Genomic DNA, 22,738 nt, shown 5'->3' with positions numbered 1-22,738 from the left:
GCCAAATTCTGAACTTGTGAAAAGATTATGTGATCCTCAGAGACTAGGGAGGGGGGAAGGGGGGGATAAAGGGGGAAGGGGTGATGGGGGAGGGTAACAGATAGGGGTTTGCTAGTGGGATAGCGATGAGAAGAAAGGGAGGGGGTAAAGGACCTCACAGATTCTTGGATATCTTAGAGTTTGCTGTATTAGATGTATAGGGGGGGGGGGTTGGTGAGTTATGGATTTATACAATACGGTTAAGGTTTTGGAGTTATAGTCTGAAATGTTTGGATTTAAAGGTCGGTGGGAATAACTGGAAAAACCTTTTGATGATAGAAATTACCTATTCCTGTATAGATAGTTGGAATGTTAATGGAAGTGTTAAATATGGAACTGTATGAATATAAGTATATCATCAATAAAAAAGTATTGAAACATATTTTGATGGTTCAGAGGTTTGGGCTGAGAACACCATCAGTTGGTGCGGCTTGGGGATCCCCACCAGCCCAGGTATTCGTTTGTGGGGACTTGAGAGAGTGAGGGGTATGGGTGAGGGGTGAGGAGTGGGCAGAGAATGGGCAGAGGGTGGGAGGCAGAGAGGAAATGCCTCATGTCCACCCACCTATTGGCCCACCCCAAAATCGCCTTCTGGCTATGCCTCTAGTGTAGAGTGGTTAGAATATAGATCTGCTAACCTTGCTTCCATCCCAACTGCCAAGAATCAATTCACCATAAAACACTGAAGAGCTCCCTCAACCCTCCAGTACAACAATGCTGAATGCAAGTTCTTTGGAACAATGTCACTGACTACCCTACATAAATATGCATCCGTCTCCCCTGCTCATGTTCTGGTCTGAGCAGGTAACAGAAAAAAATATGGTCAGCAATGATAAAACTACTCACCGTTCGGGGCGATCGGATGAAAATCTTGCTACGTCCGTAGGCCAGCTCCTCTGGAGGGATGTTCAGCTCACTCAGCAGGACCTCTACACCCTCCCTGTCACAAGAATAATCACCATTATCAACTGGAAGGGGAAAAAAGAGGATGACAAGGAAAGAGGAGACCTGCTGAATAAAATAAGGGGAACTCTTCAAGGGCAAGGTGCCCACAATTAGCAAACATAAAGGGGTCTGCAGTACAATGAGCTCCTCAATAGAAGAGGCTGGAAATCAGAATACCACAGGATCAAGCCTATGCATTTTATACCACATTTATTGTTGGTTCAGTCATGAATTGATAATGAGTGTGACTGTTGGGTAGACTGCATGGATTGTTTAGTTCTTTATCTATTTGTCATCTACTATGTTGTAATGTTACTATGTCACAGTACCACGACCCCAACAGCTAAGATTTCCCTTAAAGAATTCCAATACCAACAATTTAACTGTGACATTTTCACTTTGTACAAGGTGCATATCCTTTTCATGCTGTCAATACTTCTCACACACTGCTTACCAGTGGCGTAGCCAAGGGTGGGCCTGGGTGGGCCAAGGCCCATCCACTTTAGGCTCAGTTCCACCTAGTAGCAGCACACCTATGATGTGGCTGGTAGGGATCCCAAGCCCCACCAGCTGAAAATTCCCAGCAGCTGTCACTCCTGCATACCTTGTAAATAGCAGATCTTCACCTGCAGTAAGTAGCGACTGATGCATAATGCTCACATCAGCTCCACAGCCTTCCCTCTGATGTATTCCTGCTTATGCAGAAACAGAAAGTTGCATCAGAGGGAAGGGTGTGGGGCTAACATGAGCAGTGTGTATTAGTTGCTGCTCGCTGCTGGTGAAAATCTGCTATTTAAAAGGTATGCAGGGAGGGGGAATGTTTGAGAGACCATATGGCATGCAGGCGAGAGAGGGAGAGACCAAATCACTTGTGGGAGAGGGCAGAGCTGCTCACCCATCTTGGGCCCAGGCCCACCCAAAATTGGGTATCTGGCTACGCCCCTGCTGCTTACTACAAGATACAGAATGTTTACATTCTTTCTGTTAAGTATTTGACAAAAAAAAAAGAATACCAATTTCCACTCTAAGCGTAGTCAAGTTTCCTTTCAGTGAAAGAAGTGACTGCAAGTGTCATGCAGAAGTCAGAGTGATCCTGTCTTATGCTAATAAAGAAGAGGAGCCCAAATATTCAATGCTGAGCCATGTCCCGTCACTGGCACTGAATGTCCAGGGTGAGCAGTCGACCTGGAAGTTATGTGGGTGCTGGTTGATATTCAGTAATCCAACATCCCTGCACTGTAAATTAATAACATATTAAGCCACAGTATGAACCTTCAGTTGCGACTCTTTTCACATAGGCCATACACCTGATTTGCCTCTGTTTGTCATCGGTTCGATAGCAGCCTGTAGTGTTTAATGTCACTGCAAACTTCCACGTGTTTAACATTTTCATGTGTTTAACATTTATTATTATCATTATTATTATTAACATTCCACATGTTTAACATTTATTTTAATATTCAATTGGCACTTATCCTTTTCATTGTGGACCAACTGCCGACACGGACCATGTTTCACGGTCTGCTGAGTTGTGCCTGCTCTCTCTTAATCTCCAATATTTTCAAAAGGATGCCACAGACTTCTCTTGAACCGGACAAGCAGAGGCAAACCACAGGTGTATGGCCTAGGTGAAAACAGTCACTACTGAAGGTTCATACTGTGGTTTAATATATTATTAATTTACAACGCAGGGATGCTGGATTTATGATTCTAAACCCACACTAAACAAAATTCCTTCATTACTAATTGGATTTGATTTATCAGTTGATATTCAGTGCCAGCATCCACATTGCTAAGCAGGCATAGACAGTCAGTCCTATGTTCCTGCTCAGCTATGCGTGCGCTAGCACTGATTAATGGCAGCTCCTCCTTGACTCCACCCCTGGTCTGCCCCGGTACTAACTGGGCAGTGCCGTGGCAATCAGAGCTGATATTCAGCAGCACTGTCCCGTTAAGTGTACAGCGCTGCGTATGTCTAGTAGCGCTATAGAAATGATTACTAGTAGTAACAGTAAGTGTCGCTGAATATTGGCAGCTGGGTGCTGAACATGGTTTCAAGCAGGCAGAAACCTCTGAATAGATGGGCAATTGTTTTTACAGTGCTATTGAACAGCAGCGGCACTGTAGTTGAAATAAGCCTGATGCTCTAGATCAGCAACACCGATCTTACTCCCTTTCCCCCCTTTCAATTACCTGGCATTCCCTCTCCAGCAGGGCCATGTCTGTTTGTTCAGCATCTTGTAGCGCTTCAGACAGGGTTCATATAGCTGCCTGTAGGCATATCCAGCACGGCGCACCCGCACGTTCTCCAACAGCCCCAGGTACAGCACCTGTGTCTGTACCAGGAAGTCCTCAAATAGCGACGGAGTCTTTGAGTTATTGGGCTTCAGACACCTAGGGAAAAGAAATGGATGCATGGAGCTGGAAACAGGCTTGCCTCTCACACCATGTACCCTATAACAAGTATGGCAGCAGTGCTTTATGTCAGCAGTGTAGCCAGACAGCACATTTTGGCTGGGCCCACAGTAAAAATGGGTGGACATGAAATGTTTTCTCATCCATCCCTTTCAACCATGCTCTCTGCCCCTTCTGCTTCCCCCAACATTAAAAAATATAAATACCTGAGCTAGTGAAGATCCCTAGGCCCTGCCAGCTGATGACCTACCTAAAGGTGCTCACAACTCTGCTGCCCAGCACAACTCCCTGAACCATCGACGCCAGCACCCCCACATGCATGGGTGCCGGTGTCAGGAGCTGCCGCCAGCTGCCAAACTGGTATCTTCAGTGTTCTGCCCCCATATTCATGGAGGCAGGGTGTATTGTTATGTATATTTGAGTACTATCTGTATTCAATTGGATTGTTGTGCATAGATAGCACTGTACATAAGTACATAAGTACATAAGTAGTGCCATACTGGGAAAGACCAAAGGTCCATCTAGCCCAGCATCCTGTCACCGACAGTGGCCAATCCAGGTCAAGGGCACCTGGCACGCTCCCCAAACGTAAAAACATTCCAGACAAGTTATACCTAAAAATGCGGAATTTTTCCAAGTCCATTTAATAGCGGTCTATGGACTTGTCCTTTAGGAATCTATCTAACCCCTTTTTAAACTCCATCAAGCTAACCGCCCGTACCACGTTCTCCGGCAACGAATTCCAGAGTCTAATTACACGTTGGGTGAAGAAAAATTTTCTCCGATTCGTTTTAAATTTACCACACTGTAGCTTCAACTCATGCCCTCTAGTCCTAGTATTTTTGGATAGCGTGAACAGTCGCTTCACATCCACCCGATCCATTCCACTCATTATTTTATACACTTCTATCATATCTCCCCTCAGCCGTCTCTTCTCCAAGCTGAAAAGCCCTAGCCTTCTCAGCCTCTCTTCATAGGAAAGTCGTCCCATCCCCACTATCATTTTGGTCGCCCTTCGCTGTACCTTTTCCAATTCTACTATATCTTTTTTGAGATACGGAGACCAGTACTGAACACAATACTCCAGGTGCGGTCGCACCATGGAGCGATACAACGGCATTATAACATCCGCACACCTGGACTCCATACCCTTCCTAATAACACCCAACATTCTATTCGCTTTCCTAGCCGCAGCAGCACACTGAGCAGAAGGTTTCAGCGTATCATCGACGACGACACCCAGATCCCTTTCTTGATCCGTAACTCCTAACGCGGAACCTTGCAAGACGTAGCTATAATTCGGGTTCCTCTTACCCACATGCATCACTTTGCACTTGTCAACATTGAACTTCATCTGCCACTTGCATGCCCATTCTCCCAGTCTCGCAAGGTCCTCCTGTAATCGTTCACATTCCTCCTGCGACTTGACGACCCTGAATAATTTTGTGTCATCGGCGAATTTAATTACCTCACTAGTTATTCCCATCTCTAGGTCATTTATAAATACATTAAAAAGCAACGGACCCAGCACAGACCCCTGCGGGACCCCACTAACTACCCTCCTCCACTGAGAATACTGGCCACGCAATCCTACTCTCTGCTTCCTATCTTTCAACCAGTTCTTAATCCATAATAATACCCTACCTCCGATTCCATGACTCTGCAATTTCTTCAGGAGTCTTTCGTGCGGCGCTTTGTCAAACGCCTTCTGAAAATCCAGATATACAATATCAACCGGCTCCCCATTGTCCACATGTTTGCTTACCCCCTCAAAAAAATGCATTAGATTGGTGAGGCAAGACTTCCCTTCACTAAATCCGTGCTGACTTTGTCTCATCAGTCCATGTTTTTGTATATGCTCTGCAATTTTATTCTTAATAATAGCCTCCACCATCTTGCCCGGCACCGACGTCAGACTCACCGGTCTATAATTTCCCGGATCTCCTCTGGAACCCTTCTTAAAAATCGGAGTAACATTGGCTACCCTCCAGTCTTCCGGTACTACACTCGATTTTAGGGACAGATTGCATATTTCTAACAGTAGCTCCGCAAGTTCATTTTTTAGTTCTATTAATACTCTGGGATGAATACCATCAGGTCCCGGTGATTTACTACTCTTCAGCTTGCTGAACTGACCCATTACATCCTCCAAGGTTACAGAGAATTTGTTTAGTTTCTCCGACTCCCCCGCTTCAAATATTCTTTCCGGCACCGGTGTCCCCCCCAAATCCTCCTCGGTGAAGACCGAAGCAAAGAATTCATTTAATTTCTCCGCTACGGCTTTGTCCTCCTTGATCGCCCCTTTAACACCATTTTCGTCCAGCGGCCCAACCGACTCTTTGGCCGGTTTCCTGCTTTTAATGTATCTAAAAAAATTTTTACTATGTATTTTTGCTTCCAACGCTAATTTCTTCTCAAAGTCCTTTTTTGCCCTCCTTATCTCCGCTTTGCATTTGGCTTGGCATTCCTTATGATCTATCCTGTTACTTTCAGTTGGTTCTCTTCTCCACTTTCTGAAGGATTGTTTTTTGGCTCTAATGATTTCCTTTATCTTACTGTTTAGCCACGCCGGCTGACGTTTAGTCTTTTTTCCCTTTTTTCTAATACGTGGAATATATTTGTCCTGAACCTCCAGGATGGTGTTTTTAAACAGCATCCACGCCTGATGCAAGTTTTTTTACTCTGCAAGCTGCTCCTTTCAGTCTTTTTTTCACCAATTTTCTCATTTTGTCGTAATCACCTTTTCTATAGTTAAACGCTAGCGTACTTGATTTCCTAGTTTCACTTCCTTCAATGCCAATATCAAAACCGATCATATTATGATCACTGTTATCAAGCGGCCCTCGTATCGTTACCCCCTGCACTAGATCATGAGCACCACTAAGGACTAAGTCTAGTATTTTTCCTTCTCTTGTCGGCTCCTGAACTAGCTGTTCCATGAAGCTGTCCTTGATTTCATCAAGAAATCTTATGTCCCTTGCGTGTACAGATGTTACATTAACCCAGTCTATATGCGGGTAATTGAAATCCCCCATTATTATTGTGTTGCCCAGTTTGTTTGCGTCCCTGATTTCCTTTAACATTTCCGCATCCGTCTGTTCGTCCTGGCCAGGCGGACGGTAGTACACTCCTATCACTATCCTTTTCCCCTTTGCACATGGAATTTCAATCCACAGTGATTCCAAGGAGTGTTTTGTTTCCTGCAGAATTTTCAATCTATTTGATTCAAGGCTCTCGTTAATATACAATGCTACCCCTCCACCAATCCGATTCACCCTATCACTACAATCCGATTCACCCTATCACTACGATATAATTTGTACCCCGGTATGACAGTGTCCCACTGGTTATCCTCCTTCCACCAGGTCTCAGAGATGCCTATTATATCTAATTTTTCATTTAGTGCAATATATTCCAACTCCCCCATCTTATTTCTTAGGCTCCTGGCATTCGCATATAGACATTTCAAACTATGTTTGTTGTTCCTAAGTACATCATGCTTAGTACTTGACAGTATTAATTGGCAATCTTTTGTCTGATTTTTATTGTTATTTAAAGATACCCGATCTACTACAATCTCTTTTGCAACCTCACTATCAGGATACTCTATCTTCCCTGTTATGGTGATATCTTTGAAAGATACCTTATCCCGAACCATGCTCTTTTGAGCGACTGTCGGCCTTCCCCCCATTTCTAGTTTAAAAGCTGCTCTATCTCCTTCTTAAACGCCGATGCCAGCAGCCTGGTCCCACTCTGGTTAAGATGGAGCCCACTGTGTATTAGGACTGTTTTTCCTATAGTTTGCAGTATCCTGTGATTAACTCCTTGTGAGCTTTCCCTATTGGCTTTTAGCTGTGAGTTGGGCCAGCCCTTCCTCTTTGCCCCTCTAGTCTATGAGAGAGCCCAATCTTGCTAACATGCTTTGTGATCAGCAGCTGTTCTAGCAGCTGATCCCTCCTTAATCTACTGTAATTCCATCAAGATTTTTCACCATCTCTCCAAGTCATTCCCTTGTTATTTTTCATGAGTAACTCTCCCTTATTCTCCTTTGAGTGTTACAGCTTTTCATCTCAGCTGGGCTGAGGTTCTGGCCATCTCCTTGCCTCTGAGGTGGCTAGATACAGACTCTCCTGCTTATAATCGAACGAGAAAAATGCCCAAGTTCCGACCTAAATCGGGAGATGGACGTTTATCTCACAAAAATGAATAACACGGTATAATCAAAAGCCGAACTTGGACGTTTTCAACTGCACTCCATCGCAGAAGCGTACAAAGTTGACGGGGGCGTGTCAGAGGCGTGGTGAAGGCAGGACTGGGGCATGGTTATCACCCGAACAGAGATGGGTGCCTTTCGCCGATAATGGAAAAAAAGTATGTGTTTGTAGCTAGAATTTAGGGCACTTTTCCTGGACCCTGTTTTTTCACGAATAGGGCCCCAAAAAGTGCCCTAAATGACCAGATTACCACCAGAGGGAATCAGGGATGACCTCCCCTGACTCCCCCAGTGGTCACTAACCCCCTCCCACCACAAAAAATGATGTTTCACAACTTTTTATTTTCACCCTCAAATGTCATACCCACCTCCCTGGCAACAGTATGCAGGTCCCTGGAGCAGTTGTTAGGGGGTGCAGTGGACTTCAGGCAGGTGGACCCAGGCCCATCCCCCCCACCTGTTACAATTGTGCTGCTTAATGCTTAGTCGTCCAACCCCCCCAAGCCCACTGTACCCACATGTAGGTGCCCCCCTTCACCCCTTAGGGCTATAGTAATGGTGTAGACTTGTGGGCAGTGGGTTTTGAGGGGGATTTGGGGGGCTCAACACACAAGGGAAGGGTGCTATGCACCTGGGAGCTCTTTTACCTTTTTATTTTTTTTTTGTAAAAGTGCACCCTAGGGTGCCCGGTTGGTGTCCTGGCATGTGAGGGGGACCAGTGCACTACGAATCCTGGCCCATCCCACGAACAAATGCCTTGGATTTATTCGTTTTTGAGCCGGGCGCTTTCATTTTCCATTATCGCTGAAAAGCAAAAACGCCCAGCTCACAAATTGTTGAATAAAACATGGACGTCTATTTTTTTCGAAAATACGGTTCGGTCCGCCCCTTCACGGACCCGTTCTTGGAGGTAAACGCCCATGGAGATAGACGTTTTCATTTGATTATGCCCCTCTCTATGTGAAAAAGGCAACAATTCTATCTAAGCAACTGAACTGTAAGTTGGATTTTTCTTTGTTTATTCTGAATACTACAATAAAGAAAAATATGTCTACTGGTAAGCTTCTACTTGGGGATGGTTTAAGATGACTGTTGAAGCAACTCTATACTTTGCCTAGAAGAGTACATTTGGGTAGTTCTTCAGCTGGCGGGCTTAGGGATCCCCACCAGCTACTGCAAGGATGTGCCTCTAATGGGCCTGAGCCCTCTCTCTTATCCTTTTCATTCCCCTCCATCTTGCTCCTCTATCAGCTCCTTTTCTTCCTCTCGGAGTTACCTGATGTAGCTGGGATTCTTAGCATAGAGGTTTTTCATCAGTGTGCTAATGGAGGCTTTGAACTGGGAGCCCGCTGTGGGGGGCCGCTTCAGGGAGACCTTTTGAGGATCTCCCTCAGGGAACAGTGAGCTCATCATCTTGTGCTTTGCCTTCCACATGGCCTGAGACAGGTCCCTGAAGAGTAGATCATTGTTTTTGTCCACAAAGCCTGTGGTGTTGTAGGTAACCTGGAAGTGGAAAAGATGAGAGTTCATCTGCATCAGCCCTCAAGAAGGAAGGCTACATGAACACTACCACCTGCTGGGCTAGGGTTGTGGGCCAAGCCACAATAAACACACCTCACAAAGCTCCTTAATCCAGACAAATGATTACCAGAAAAGCTATCAATATCCCATTAACTACCCATCTACCCTCTCCGTCCGCCTTTAGAGCAAGGCCAATAACTGTAGAAGAATCCATTGTATGTGGAGAGGGACAACCAGTGCTCCAACTTCCAGCAGCTCACAGGGATCTCTACTTTCCCTGGTGCTTTATAATGTTTATTTCACCCCTTTGATTGATGTGGGCTATACATATAGTTCTGGTCACATAATCCATTATATGCCCAAAATAATACATAGAAAAAGAGAGCTGGGTTTGGGATGTTCCAGAGTCAGTGACACTTAAATGTATATGGGTCAATATTGAAAATTGAAATTAAATAAAGATAAAACCAAGTTCATAGTGTGTCTTCTACCACCTTGAAAATTTTGGGAATAGCTATCAACCAAATCCTATTTGAACCTCAGGTTTCTGTGGTGATTTCTAGTATCTTTAATTCTCTGTGGGGAGTGAAAAGACTGAGGCCTTTCTTTTCAAGCTCACTACTTCACTCTTTAGTACAATCTTTACTGCTATCCAAATTTGATTACTGTAATGCTGTTTACTCATGCTTAAAAGTCTCCCTCATCAAAAAAACTTCAAACAGCTGAGAACACTGCAGCCCATCTTGTATGTAAAGCCCCTCGATTTACCAAGTCAGCTCTTCTTTTAATCAAGTTGCATTGGCTTCCAGTAAATGCAAGAGTCATCTTAAATGGGGTGTACTTGTTTATCAAATTTTGTTTGGTTTTCTACCTGATTATATGCAGAACTTATGTAATGCTTATCCTACGTCGAGAGACTATATTCTCCTCCATTTTCCATATTGTAAAAATCTTCATTATAAATCAATTCATGATGCTAGCTTCACTTACCAGGCTACTAAGAGGTGGAATTCCTTTCAAAGTCAATTAGATATGCTACTGATTTTTTACAATTTCATAAATTGTTGAAAGAATTCCTCGTCACTGATGGCAATTGTTATTCTCATAGAAAATTTGATATTTCACAATGAATAATTTTACTCATAGGCGCCCCGTATAAGAGGCTTGGGGAGGCTAAGCCTCCCCAGCCCAATCGTCGACTTCCGCTTGTGGTGCAGCCCACCCTCCCGCCCCGCGTATTTTCATCTTTTATTTCCGTGGCAGCGACGTCAATGAAGAAAAAGACTACAGGCTCGCCGCCAGCTTCTCCCTTCTCTCTGCTCTCGCGGAAACAGGAAATGCATCACGGGACACTGTGTGCAGAGAGAAGGGAGAAGCTGGCGGCGAGCCTGTAGTCCTTTTCTTCATTGACGTCGCTGCCACGGAGCGTATGGAGGTAAGCTCCGCCCCCTTTAGCCTCCCCAAACAGTTGGGCTACCGACCGTCTATGATTTTACTGCTATATTATTGTACCTATTTTGATTGCATTTTCATTGAGTTCACTTATTGTAACTTGCTTTATAGGATGATGTAAGCCGCATTGAACCCAAACTTGTTTGGGATAACGTGGGATACAAATGTCATAAAATAAATAAATAAATAGATCAAATTTCTTGCCCCCGCCATTAGAAGCAATAGGGATATAAAAACTGGAGCATACACTTCCAGGAATTTTTACGATCTCGCTAAAGAAAATTTTGAGAGGATTTTTTTTATCTGTCTCTAAAATCTTTTGCTTCATTAACATTGGATAGTCAAGTTGTAAATAGAATGTTTAATACTTTGGCCCCATTGAAGCCAAAGTACTCAAAAATAACTTTTAAAAAAACATGGTATAACGATCATTTGCTTTTCTCAAAACGACAGTTAAGACATTGGGAAAAGAAATGGTGTCAAACACGTAAATCTATTCATTTAAACCATGTTTAGACACTGTTCCCAGATCTATATAGAAAATGAGAATACTTTTCTATTCAAATCAAAATGGCCCCTCATACTGTAGAATATGTTGCATTTCGAGATCGCTTACTACATCTCAAACTCAATCATCGAGTATCCCATTTATTACTGTGGATACATTAGAATCACATTTTGCTTCCAAAATACTTAAACTTCAAGACAGCTTTCTAACTTCTCAATCACTAACATTTTCTCATTTTAAGGTAGAAACTTTATCCAGCACTTTTTCTGATTTTAATTTACCATCATTACCTTCTCTTCAAACAGTATTACATGCTATGAGACGTACAATAGCACCTCAAGATCCTTTACCCTCTAAGTTCATTAGAACTTTTAAGGCATCTCTGCTACCATTTATTTTTACAATGATACACTCTAGTCTCAAATTAGGAAAAGTCCCATTGCTATGGAAAAAGGCAGTTATTTGCTCAAGAATCAGACATAACAATTAACAATGTGGTGATTACTAACTATTGTCCAGTGGCTAATCTGCCTTTGGAGGAGTGGCCTAGTGGTTAGCATGGTGGACTTTGGTCCTGGGGAACTGGGTTTGATTCCCACTGTAGGCACGGGCAGCTCCTTGTGACTCTGGGCAAGTCACTTAACCCTCCATTGCCCCAGGTACAAATAAGTACCTGTATATAATACGTAAGCCGCATTGAACCTGCTATGAGTGGGAAAGCACCAGGTACAAATGTAACAAAAATTTTTCAAAAATAGCAGAACAATGTGTACTTTTGCAATTGAATGATTTTCTAGATAAGGCTAACATTCTCCAATAAATTAGTTAGGATTTTGTAGAGGGAACATCCTAAAATAGCCCTTTTAAGGCTGACCACATTTTTTTCGGACTCTTGTAGACCAAGATAAAACAGTAATTTTTTATCACTGGATCTCTTAGCTGCCTTTCAGCTGCCTCAGCTGTCAATCATAGTTTGCTGATCTCTAGATTCTCATCTATCATGATCACTGACACAGTATTAAACTGGTTTATTTCATATCTTAAGGATAGGAGTTATTCCGTACTTTGAGAGGGCGGTTATTCAAAGTTCCTATAACTTAACTTGTGGGGTCCCGTAGGGCTCTTTATGGACCCTTACTTTATTTAATATTTTCATGGCCCCGCTTCTCACTCTTATACAATCTCTCAGATTGGCAGGATTTGCCTATGCCAATGATTTTCAGATTGTAACAACAGTGAATACTGCTGATCTCTATGAAATTACATCATTGAGGGGCCTAATTAAAGTGCGTAGGCGCCTACGCTTTTCCAATGTGCATCAAATTGGCACTACCGCCTGGCTACCATGTGCCCTGGGTGGTAATGGTACTGGGACCGATGCTATTTAGCATATTTATTAATGATCTGAAAATGGGAATGACGAGTGAGGTAAACCTATTCACAGTTGTTAAAATGCCTGCGGCTTGGGAAAAATTGAAGGAAAACCTTAGGAAGTTGGAAGACTGGGCATCCAAATGGCAGGTGAGATTTAATATGGACAAGTGCAAAGTGATGCACATTGGGAAGAAGAATCCAAATCATACTTATTTGATGCTAGGTGCCACCCTAGGAGTCAACATCCAAGAAAAAGGTCAAGATGTCATCGTGGACAATATACTGAGATCTTTTGCCCAGTGTGTGAAAGCAGCCAAAAAAGCAATCAGAATACTAGGAATTATTAGGAAAGGGATAGAAAATAAGATAAAGAATATTATAATGCCTCTGTATCGCTCCATGGAGCGACCGCACCTTGAGTTTTGTGTTCAATTCTGGCGGCCATATCTTTAAAAAGATATAGCATAATTAGAAAAGGCTCAAAGAAGGGTGACCAAAATGATTAAGGGGATGGAACTCCTCTCATATGATAAAAGACTTAAGGGGGGGTGATAAGATAGAGGTCTACAAAATACTGAGTGATGTAGAACAAGTAAATGTAAATCAATTTTTTTACTCTTTCAAAAAGTAGAAAGACTAGGGGACACTCAAGGAAGTTACATGGTAACTACTTTTAAAATGAACGGGAGGAAATACTTTTCACTCAACAAATAGTTAAGCTCTGAACTCGTTGCCTGAGGATATGGCATCAGCGGTTTGTGTATCTGTGTTTAAAAAAGGTTTGGAGGAAAGGTCCATAGTCTACTATTGAGATAGACACGGGGAAAGCCACTGCTTGTCCCTGGGATCCGTAGCATGAACCTTGCTACTATTTGGGATTCTGTCAGGTACTTGTGACCTGAATTGGCCACTATTGGAAGCAGGATACTGGGCTAGATAGACCACTGGTCTGACCCAGTATGGCTATTCTTATGTTCCTATGTTCTCATGTCTGTGATTCCTGCTCCCCCACAGGTGACAGAGGCTATCCCCCCATGAACTTGGCTAATGACTCCCATTTTCCACCCCCGAAATGAGGCTGAGGCAGAATATAACAAGATCCATAAGAACACCCGCACCATCATTGAGCGCACCGTTGGCCAGCTGAACAGATTCAGATATCTGGACCATTCCTGGGGGAGTTCCTCTACAGCCCTGAAAAGATCGCCAAGATATTGATGGCCTGCTGCATGCTGCACAACTTCGCACTGCAAAGAAGACAGCCCCTGCCAGAGGACACACAGCAGCAGCAGCAGCAGCCAGAACAAGAGGATGATGACCTGCTCCCCCCTCCCCTCCCCCCCCCCCCCCCCCCCCGCCCACAGAGCAGCAGAGCTGGGGATCTGCACCAGACAAAGACTCATACAGACCAATTTTCAATAAAGGTAAGTGCAGTATTTATTTGTGCTCACCATATCTTTTTCTATCCCCCACACCACCACCACCCTCCCTTCCCCCACCCCCTTCCCCAGCATACACACCTCCCCTCCCCCGCTCCCTAGTACACAGCACCACAGCATGGTAATTAGTTGCCTCACAGCTCTACCTCGTCCTCCCCCTCCCCCTTCCAAGTGCCGACTCCACCCCCAGAACATCCCCAAAATAGCCAGTTTTCAGTTCTGCATTGAATGGTTATTTTCAGTGGCACCAACCAAAATTAGCGACTAGCTCCGAACTGGTGATTTTAACCAGCCAGGAGCCATTTCTGAATATTGAGCTAAAGACGTTCCATCTGAACTGGGATGTGACCAGAAATCTATTTTAAAATGTTAGTATGATTGTTCAGTTTTGAAGCTGAAAAAAGGGCACCAGTATGCTTGTGGTAAACTATTTTGTAATATAAATTTATATATAGGCTTAGCTAAAGTCAGTAAGGGTCTGGATTACTTCAGTACATACTTTCAATCATCTTTAATAGTCAACAACTACAGATCCAATGAGGCACAACCAGCAGTAGGTCTGCCTATCCTGCTTGACCTGGTTGATACTGATGGCAAACGACTGAATAAGAGCCTGTTTCGTCCTGCAGCTGCCTTCCCTTTCTGACCTGGCCTGCATAGTGCTGGATACTGAAGCACTGGCTGAGGTTCGGAATTAGAATAAGAGCCTGTTTCGTCCTGCAGCTGCCTTCCCTTTCTTACCTGGCCTGCATAGTGCTGGATACTGAAGCACTGGCTGAGGTTCGGAATTGCCTTTTGCTTAATGTTGGTCTGGTTGATGTGCTTCTCATAATGCTTGTGGTCAGCGAATGCCAAGTTGAGTTTATCCAGAAAGGTGGCATCTGATACCTGGCCAGGACGTAGGCACTCATCATCTAGCACACTCAGGATGCCCTGTCTGCTCTGCAAGGCAACCAGAAGAATCAAAATTAAGAGGCCAGATCACTCCATAGCCACAGCACACTGTATTAATGACTGGTGCCACTTCCTTGAAATTGCCACACAAGATTCTCAGCTTGCCCAGCTATTTAATTCCTTGTTTATTTTCCCTCAGCAGAGAATCTCTTCCATTTTTTCCCATCTTCCACCAAACCTCTATCATGTGCACACATATAAGGGCAATTCTATACAAGTAAGCACCAGGGGCGTAGCTACGTACAACGTGCAGGACATCAGACTCACAGAAACAGAACGAAGCCTTTCAGATCAGCCAGCAACGTGGCCACGCTGGAGAAGAGGACTTCGGCTGGCGGGGGTTGGGGTCCCCCGCCAGCAAAGGTACCCGACAGCGACGGCGGTGGGGGAGGGTTGGTGGTGGCGGAAAGGGGGGGTCAAAGGGGTTGGCGCCGGGGGGGGTCAAAGTTGCTGGTGGCGGCGGCGTGGGGGGTCAAAAATGGCAGGGGGTGTCGGCAGCACTGGGGGGGGGGGCTAAAATGTGCCTCCCTCACCTCTGGCTCTGGACCCCCCTCCCACTGAAGTCTGGCTACGCCCCTGGTAGGCACCTCAGTGCCATACGCTGAGCACTAATTCTATGATGGCATCTGAGCACCAGGACGCCATTATAGAACAACAGCATAAGTTGGCGTTGGTGTGCCTAACATTTTAGTATGCTTGCTTATGCTATGTCAATGGCAGGTGTACATGGGCAAGCCTATGTGCAGCAACCTACACACATAACCTATAGAATTCTATAAGTTGCATGTGTAAGTCAGAGACATGCCCATGTGCCACGTGAATGTATTCCCCCATGCAGTTCTACGCTAAGCAAGTTGCATGACTTCATGGCTGTCGTTTACACATTTACGTGTACACTTCCCCCCCGGATTCCATGTAGGTCGTCCAAAGTTGAGTTTAATTAGCAACGGGGCTTGATACAATTCCCCAATCAGCTAGGCTGTGTGATCACCAGAACAGTACAAGGTACATTTCACCCCTCAGGAGTTGTGACTGGTACATAAATCATAACATCCAGCTCCAACAGGTCAACAAATTAAAAGTGAAACACCAGCCCCCCCCCCCCCCCCCCCAAAAGAAGAAAACTATTATTAATAATACTTACATCTTCTATTAAATTACAGATGGTTGCATTGTTGAAGTACGTCACTGGTGTCCACTTGATGCCCTACAAAGAAGGAACCTCATATTCAGAGACTGAAGGAAAGACACAATCCCCATTTCTAGAGAGACCACGTATGCATGGGAGAGGACCCAAAGGAAGCCTGGCACTTCACAGAACATCTAAAACGTAATGGGAAGGTTGAAAATCTTGTAGAAACCAGGAATACAAGAGAGAGGGGTAAGAGGAAAGAAAAGAGAGGAACACACTAGGATTACACTATGCTTTGCCTGCTAGAGGCTGAATGGTAAGGGAAGGCGTGAATGGAAGTATTATTACCTCCCGCACATATTCCTCCTGTTCCTCCTTCAGGGTCATCTCAATGAACACTTGTTGCAATTTTTCATTACAGTAGTTAATAACGAACTGTTCAAAGCTGTTATTCTGCAGCAGGGAAACAAAAGTAACAGTCTTAGCTATGAGTCTCTTGCACGGTTCCTCGTAAGCTGCCAAGAATTTGCATAGATTTCAGAACTTCACAGCACTAGTGGCTAAATGGGTCCTGGAGAAAGCTGGAGTGCTTGCACTGGAAACCTTCCATATCAGCCAGAAACACATATGATAGGGTGGAAAAAATACTGAACATACACAAAGATCCTGAGGGGAGACATGATAGAGGTATATAAAATAATGAGTGGAGTGGAACAGATGGATGTGAAGCGTCTGTTCACGTTTTCCAAAAATACTAGGACTAGGGGGCATGCGATGAAACTACAGTGCAGTAAATTTAAAACAAATCTGAGAAAATGTTTCTTCACCCAACGCATAATTAAACTCTGGAATTTGTTGCCGGAGAATGTGGTGAAGGCGGTTAGCTTAGCAGAGTTTAAAAAGGGGTTAGATGGTTTCCTAAAGGCCAAGTCCATAAACCACTACTAAATGGACTTGGGAAAAATCCACAATTCCAGGAATAACATGTATAGAATGTTTGTACGTTTGGGAAGCTTGCCAGGTGCCCTTGGCCTGGATTGGCCGTTGTCGTGGACAGGATGCTGGGCTCGATGGACCCTTGGTCTTTTCTCAGTGTGGCATTACTTATGTACTTATGATTTCATGATTTCTAATATATGGTCCAACTAAATTGCAGAAGCATTTACACATTACAAACAATTAACTACTACACAAATTCAATATATTCTAGCAGATCATGCTATAAACTTATGACAACAGTCCAGTTTGGTATATTCCTTCTGTATTTTGGGCCAGATTCTATATATGGGGCCTAAAAAATCAGCGCAGTAAAGATTTCCGCCTAAGCATATTCTATAAGTGGCACCTAGATTTAGGCGCGGTATATAGAATACGCTTAGGTGGAAATCCTAGCGCCTAAAGCAACACACATCCATTTAAGCCAACGAAAATGTGGCTTAAGTCCCTGCATGTAGATTTACACGCACTGGGCCACATTCTATAACTGAACGTAAAAATTTTAGAACGCCCGTGAAATGCCCATTTCCCCACCCATAGCCACGCCCCTTCTGAACTGTGCGCATTAGAATTTAGGCGCAGTTCATTACAGAATACGCTTAGTGAGTTGTGTGCATAAATTCTAATTATTGCCAATTAGTGCTAATTATTGCTTGTTAAGTGCTATTGGCAACGCTGATTAGCTTGTTAAACCAATTAATTTACGTGTGTTGGTATAGAATATGCCTAGATTTTGGCGCAGATCTCTAGGCATGCTATATAGAATGGGGGTTTATGCATAGCCACATATATTAAAATAGATTAGATCAATTAGATTTTATATTTATAGGACTTGATATTATTAAAAAAGCTGAGATCCTAAATTCAGGCATCAAAGTTAGGTGACCTTTCACTAAGGTGCACTAAATGTTTCAGTTATCACACCTTAACGCAAGAAATTAATGTGTGGTAAGTTAACACACACCAAATCGCATTTTAAGTTCCTAATGTACTTTCCTTAAGCTCCTAAATTTGTCCTTTGTTTTCAGCCGAAAATTTGATGTAGGTGCCTATCATTAGGGGTGTCACCATTTTCAGAGCCGAAGTCCCCCTAGACATCAGAGATCTGCCCTAAGTAAAGGGTTATGCAGAGATCTGGGGTCTGTGAGGGGTAGGTTTTGGGTTGTGGCAAGGTTTGCACTATGGAAGGGGAACAGGGGAGTTCAGATCCAGGGGGATTTCAGAGATCAGAGGGGGAATGCTAAGGAGATTGGAGGATTGTGCAGCTGGCTAAGCTGCGTCACTGGAGCAGGGCTTGGAAAGTTTCAGCCCTTCTCAGAGGAATGAAAGCAGTTAACTGTCTGGGCTGGAGCAGGGGCATGGCCAAACCTCACGGTGGGAGGGGGCCAGAGCCCAAGGTTGGGGGGGACATATTTTAGGGTGCTGCCCCACCACCACCTCACCGCCCCCTCCACCGCCGCCTCACCGCTCCCCACCGCCTTGCCGCTGCAAATACCTTGCCTGGTGGGGGTCCCCAACCCCCGCCAGCTGAAGCCTGCGTCTTTGCCGGAGCATTGCTTGCCCTGCTCTGTCTTTCCCTCACGTCCTGCACACTCCTTTTAGTGAAATTGAGCATGCTCAGTTTCACTAAAAGGAGCGTGCTGGACATGAAGGGAAGAGAGAACAGGGCAGGCAACGTGGCGGCACCGGAGACCAGTGCTGGATGAAGGCTTCAGCTGATGGGGGTTGTGGACCCCCGCCAGCAAAACCAGAGTCCCAGAAGAAATGGGGGGCCCAGGCCCCCGTGGCCCCACCTAGCTACGCCACTGGGTTGGAGAGACAGGTATTGCTTTAAGTCAGAAGCCTGATTAATTGGGGGAAGACTACACGGTTCCTAGGGTTTTAAAAGGAACTGGGGAGGAAAAATTTAAGAACTAGTCCAGGAGCCCTGCCTGACTAACCTACCTCTATGCATTGTACGTAGAATGTGCCGTTTTGAAGTAACAGACAGGAGAGAGCAGGGAAGCTGCCCATTTATTTAGTCTGTCCACCTGTGAAGCCCTCAGCAGAGCCTAGGTTTAGACAGGAGGCTGGGTGAAATACTGTGTAAAGCCTTTCAGTTGGCCTGGGGGAAGATCAAGAACCCAGTGGAAATTGAAAGGGGTGGTATAGACTCATTCTCAAGATGTCCTAATAAGTGATGCTCCCCTAGGTTAAAAAGATCATATTTCGCTAACTTCTTCAGGGTTAAGAGATTGTGATGCCTAATGAACCGCTTCCCTGAAGAAGTTAGCAAAACTTGGCTGTGTCGGCAGTGAGTCCGTCTGTATAAAGCTGATTTTGCTGTTGGAGTTAAACTTTTTTTTGGTATGAAAAAAAGGAATAAAAAGGACAAAAAAAATGTATAAATGAAGATTACAATATAAATAAGACTGTACTTAGGTGAAAGGACCGATGGTGATCCAAGGCATTTGATTTGCAATACAATCTGCTTTTTGAAAAATGTCTCATTTCTGAGAGTCCACATATAGAGATCATTCTATCTTGTTATGATAGTTGAAGACTGGAATGTATTGGGTTAATATGGTTATTTAGATATTTTGATGCTGGGAATTTTTGAATTTAATGACCTAAGTTAAAAGAAGCAAAAACTAGCCTATTTAAGTTTGGAGCTATAACTGGAGTTAATAAACATTATGTAACTGCTTTAAAAGAAGTGTGGATTCTCAGGTCTGTCTGGAGAACGGGTACATGGAAGATGTCGGAGGGTTCAGCCCTACCGTTTTCAACCTGGAGGAGGCGCTCCATCACAGCATGCACTAATGGGAAAATTAGCATGTGGCCACTAATAGAAAAACTCGGAAATTCAGCCATTTTACCCATACGGTAAAAATGACCTTAGAACACAGGAATGGCCCCAGTAAGCACGTGCTAAGGCCACTTTTTAACCACAGTTTGGTACAAGGGCCCCTAAGTGTTTTGAGAAGAGGATCCTCGTGTATAATGGGGCTCAGTGGGGTTGGGGAAGTCCTGCTGTGTTGAGGAAGGGATGTTGGGAAGTCCCAATGCTTACCTCAAAAATCTCAAAACCGTAGATGTCCAGCACCCCCATGACTTTCTTCTGCAGGATGGTTGTCACCTGCAATCACATAAAACCTTTAAATTGCTTTCTGTGATTTATAGCTTATTTCATTTACAGCACAAAAAAAAATACCAGAAAAAGTGGAAGGAACACAAAAGTCCCAAGAAATGAGCAAAGCATAAACACAAGGAGTGGGAACTGGATCAGGCTCTTCTGAAACAGACTCAGAACTCTCAGGAGTCTGTACAAATCTCGATGCATGTATTTGACAATCACATCTATCCTTGGCAATACGTTTTGTGAAATAAAAATAAAGCTGGTCTTTAGAAAGACCATTAATGAAAGAGAAAGTATGGATGGCATTTGCAATGCCGCCAAATTAATGATTTCATTTACTGCATCTCGTTTCCTTGAAAAATAGCAAAGCAGTTTACAAAACCCACAGAGTGATTGCGGTATGTACTTTATACCTTTTGGAGTGACAACCGTACAATTTTGTTTGTTTGTTCTCAAATTGCCAACAGGAGATTTTAATCGTTTGATGTCCTACCTAGACCCCTGATGCAGGCCGGTAAGGCCGTAAGGCCGAAACACAATTCGTGTCGGGTCATTCTTTTAGTTTCCAATAAAGACAATTTTGAACACCATCTGCGAGAGGTTCCATTGCTCTACTCCTTCTTTGTTGGGTGCCTTCCTTTCAGTGGAGCAATTTGCCTTCTGTTTGTGACGGTAGAAAACAGCAGATCAGAATCAGGATTACTTTCTTCAAAACTTTATTCTCTCTGATAGGTAAAATACAACCAAACAAGCCTGATACTGGCCGTGTTTCAGCCACACCATCTTGGTTACAGCATCTCTCTCCAAAAGGCAGCAGCCAGCACTAGCACTGTTGGAATGTTGTATGTGGCTGCCATCTTTTGGCAAGTTCGTGAGGTGATTTTTATGCATCACTTGGTATTATTTTAGACCCTGCTGCAGCCCTTGTGTGAGTGAAACATGGCCAGTATCAGGCTTGTTTGGTTGTATTTTATCTACCAGAGAGAATAAAGTTTTAAAGAAAGTAATCCTGATTCTGATCTGCTGTTTTCTACCACCAAATTGAAAAGAATGCCAATTGTCAATTTATTTATGGTTCACTTATACCCCACATTTTCCCACTCGTGCAGGCACAATGTGGCTTACAGAAAGTTAAGTAAAATTTACAATGTAAGAATCTTAGAAAAGTATACAAAGAATAGACAGGGGGAACAACAGCTAACAATGTGAGACTAAGCAGGGTAGGGGTCAGGGAGGGTGCATCAATCAGCGGTGTAAATAGGGGAGTAAGTCTCTTAGCAAAGAAGTAGGTCTTCAGCAACTTCTTGAAGAGGGTGTGGTCCGCTTGAGTTTTAAGCAAAGAGTGTACAGGAATACAAAGACACGCATACCAAGTCAAAACAGTAGACAGTTGTATCTCAGTACCCATATGTTGGTCAACCCCAGGACCCAGTAGCCATTAGGTCCTCAGCCTGTCACCAAATGCCTCTTGAAGCAAATGAGTTTTAAGCGTGAACCCACAGGCCAAGACCTGAGATCTTTCCTTAACTGAAACCTTGTAGATTAATCGCCAAACAAGTACACTCACCCGGATACTCTCGTTGATGCGAGCAATAAGCCAGTTAAAGAGTCGGTCATAAATATTCTTAGCTAGGGCATCCCGAGCATAGTAACCCTGAAAGACAAAAATGCAGAACGTGTTTTCAGTGCAGAGCAGCAGGACCCACCCAACAGAGCATTATGGACTAAATTCAGTATATAAAAATGAGCTCTAATCACTACGCTATAAACATTGCTCTGAGGAGAAGGAAAAATACATTTCAAATATATACACAGGGTCTGATTTTCAAAGGCTTTATGCTCCTAACTTTGAGACTTATGGGCCCATTCAAAATGATTTAGCTAGCCGTTGACCAATTAAATCACTCAGTTGGGGCTAGTCATTCAAAAGGTCCTTTACTAAAGATTAGCTCAAGTTATCTGTAGCAGGGCCCATAGGAATAAAATGGAACCTGCTGCAGATAATTTGAGCTAAACTGCAGTAAAAAAAAAGAAAAAACCCTCAGTGGCAATTAACCAGCTAAGTGGGGGTTGTATAGGCAGAATCAGCACTTGGCCACTTAAGTGTTGATATTCAGCACTTAAATGGAGTGCAGGAGTGGCCTAGTAGTTAAAGCACCTGTATTGACAAATCTCACTACCGCTCCTTGTGATGTTGGGCAAATCACTTAACCCTCCATTGGCTCAGGTGCAAGCTTAGATTGTGAGCCCTCCAGAGAAAAGGAAAGGCCCAGAGTACTTGAATGTAACTCACCTTGAGCTACTACTGAAAAAAGTATGAGCGAAATCTAAATAAATTAAGCAGCCAGGGTTACTTCATAAATGTCTGTCTTATTTCCGTTTGGTAACCCATAGCTCCTTAAGTGATGAATATCAACTTAAGCAGCTATATGTTAGCAGGCTTAAAAATAACTGGATAGTCAAAGCCAAAGCCCGCACAGGTCCCAGCTTTGAATATCCGGGAATACTGCTGACAGCTAAATAATGACCTCTATGCTCTTAAATTGATCTGTTTGAAAATTTCACTGAACTCCTAAATTTAGAAACATATAATCTGGGTGGTAATGGGGCAGATTTAGGGCATGAAAAAGAA

At 43.8% G+C, this 22,738-nt stretch overlaps 1 protein-coding gene across 2 annotated transcripts in view; it reads right to left on the bottom strand.

The window, feature by feature from the left end:
- MYO1A (myosin IA) overlaps nt 1-22,738 on the bottom strand; it is a 160,813-nt gene that overhangs the window by 52,274 nt on the left and 85,801 nt on the right. For both annotated transcript variants that reach the window (XM_030196659.1, XM_030196660.1), the window contains exons 12-19: nt 21,674-21,760; nt 20,041-20,106; nt 16,341-16,445; nt 16,005-16,067; nt 14,648-14,848; nt 8,889-9,115; nt 3,178-3,378; nt 886-979 (exon numbers count right to left, since the gene is read on the bottom strand). In XM_030196659.1, the coding sequence (XP_030052519.1) occupies nt 886-979; nt 3,178-3,378; nt 8,889-9,115; nt 14,648-14,848; nt 16,005-16,067; nt 16,341-16,445; nt 20,041-20,106; nt 21,674-21,760 (1,044 nt within the window). The remainder of the gene's footprint in view (nt 1-885; nt 980-3,177; nt 3,379-8,888; nt 9,116-14,647; nt 14,849-16,004; nt 16,068-16,340; nt 16,446-20,040; nt 20,107-21,673; nt 21,761-22,738) is intronic.

Source organism: Microcaecilia unicolor, chromosome 3, assembly GCF_901765095.1.
Source record: "Microcaecilia unicolor chromosome 3, aMicUni1.1, whole genome shotgun sequence".
Lineage (NCBI taxonomy): Eukaryota > Metazoa > Chordata > Amphibia > Gymnophiona > Siphonopidae > Microcaecilia > Microcaecilia unicolor.
This window is presented reverse-complemented; position numbering and strand designations above follow the sequence as displayed.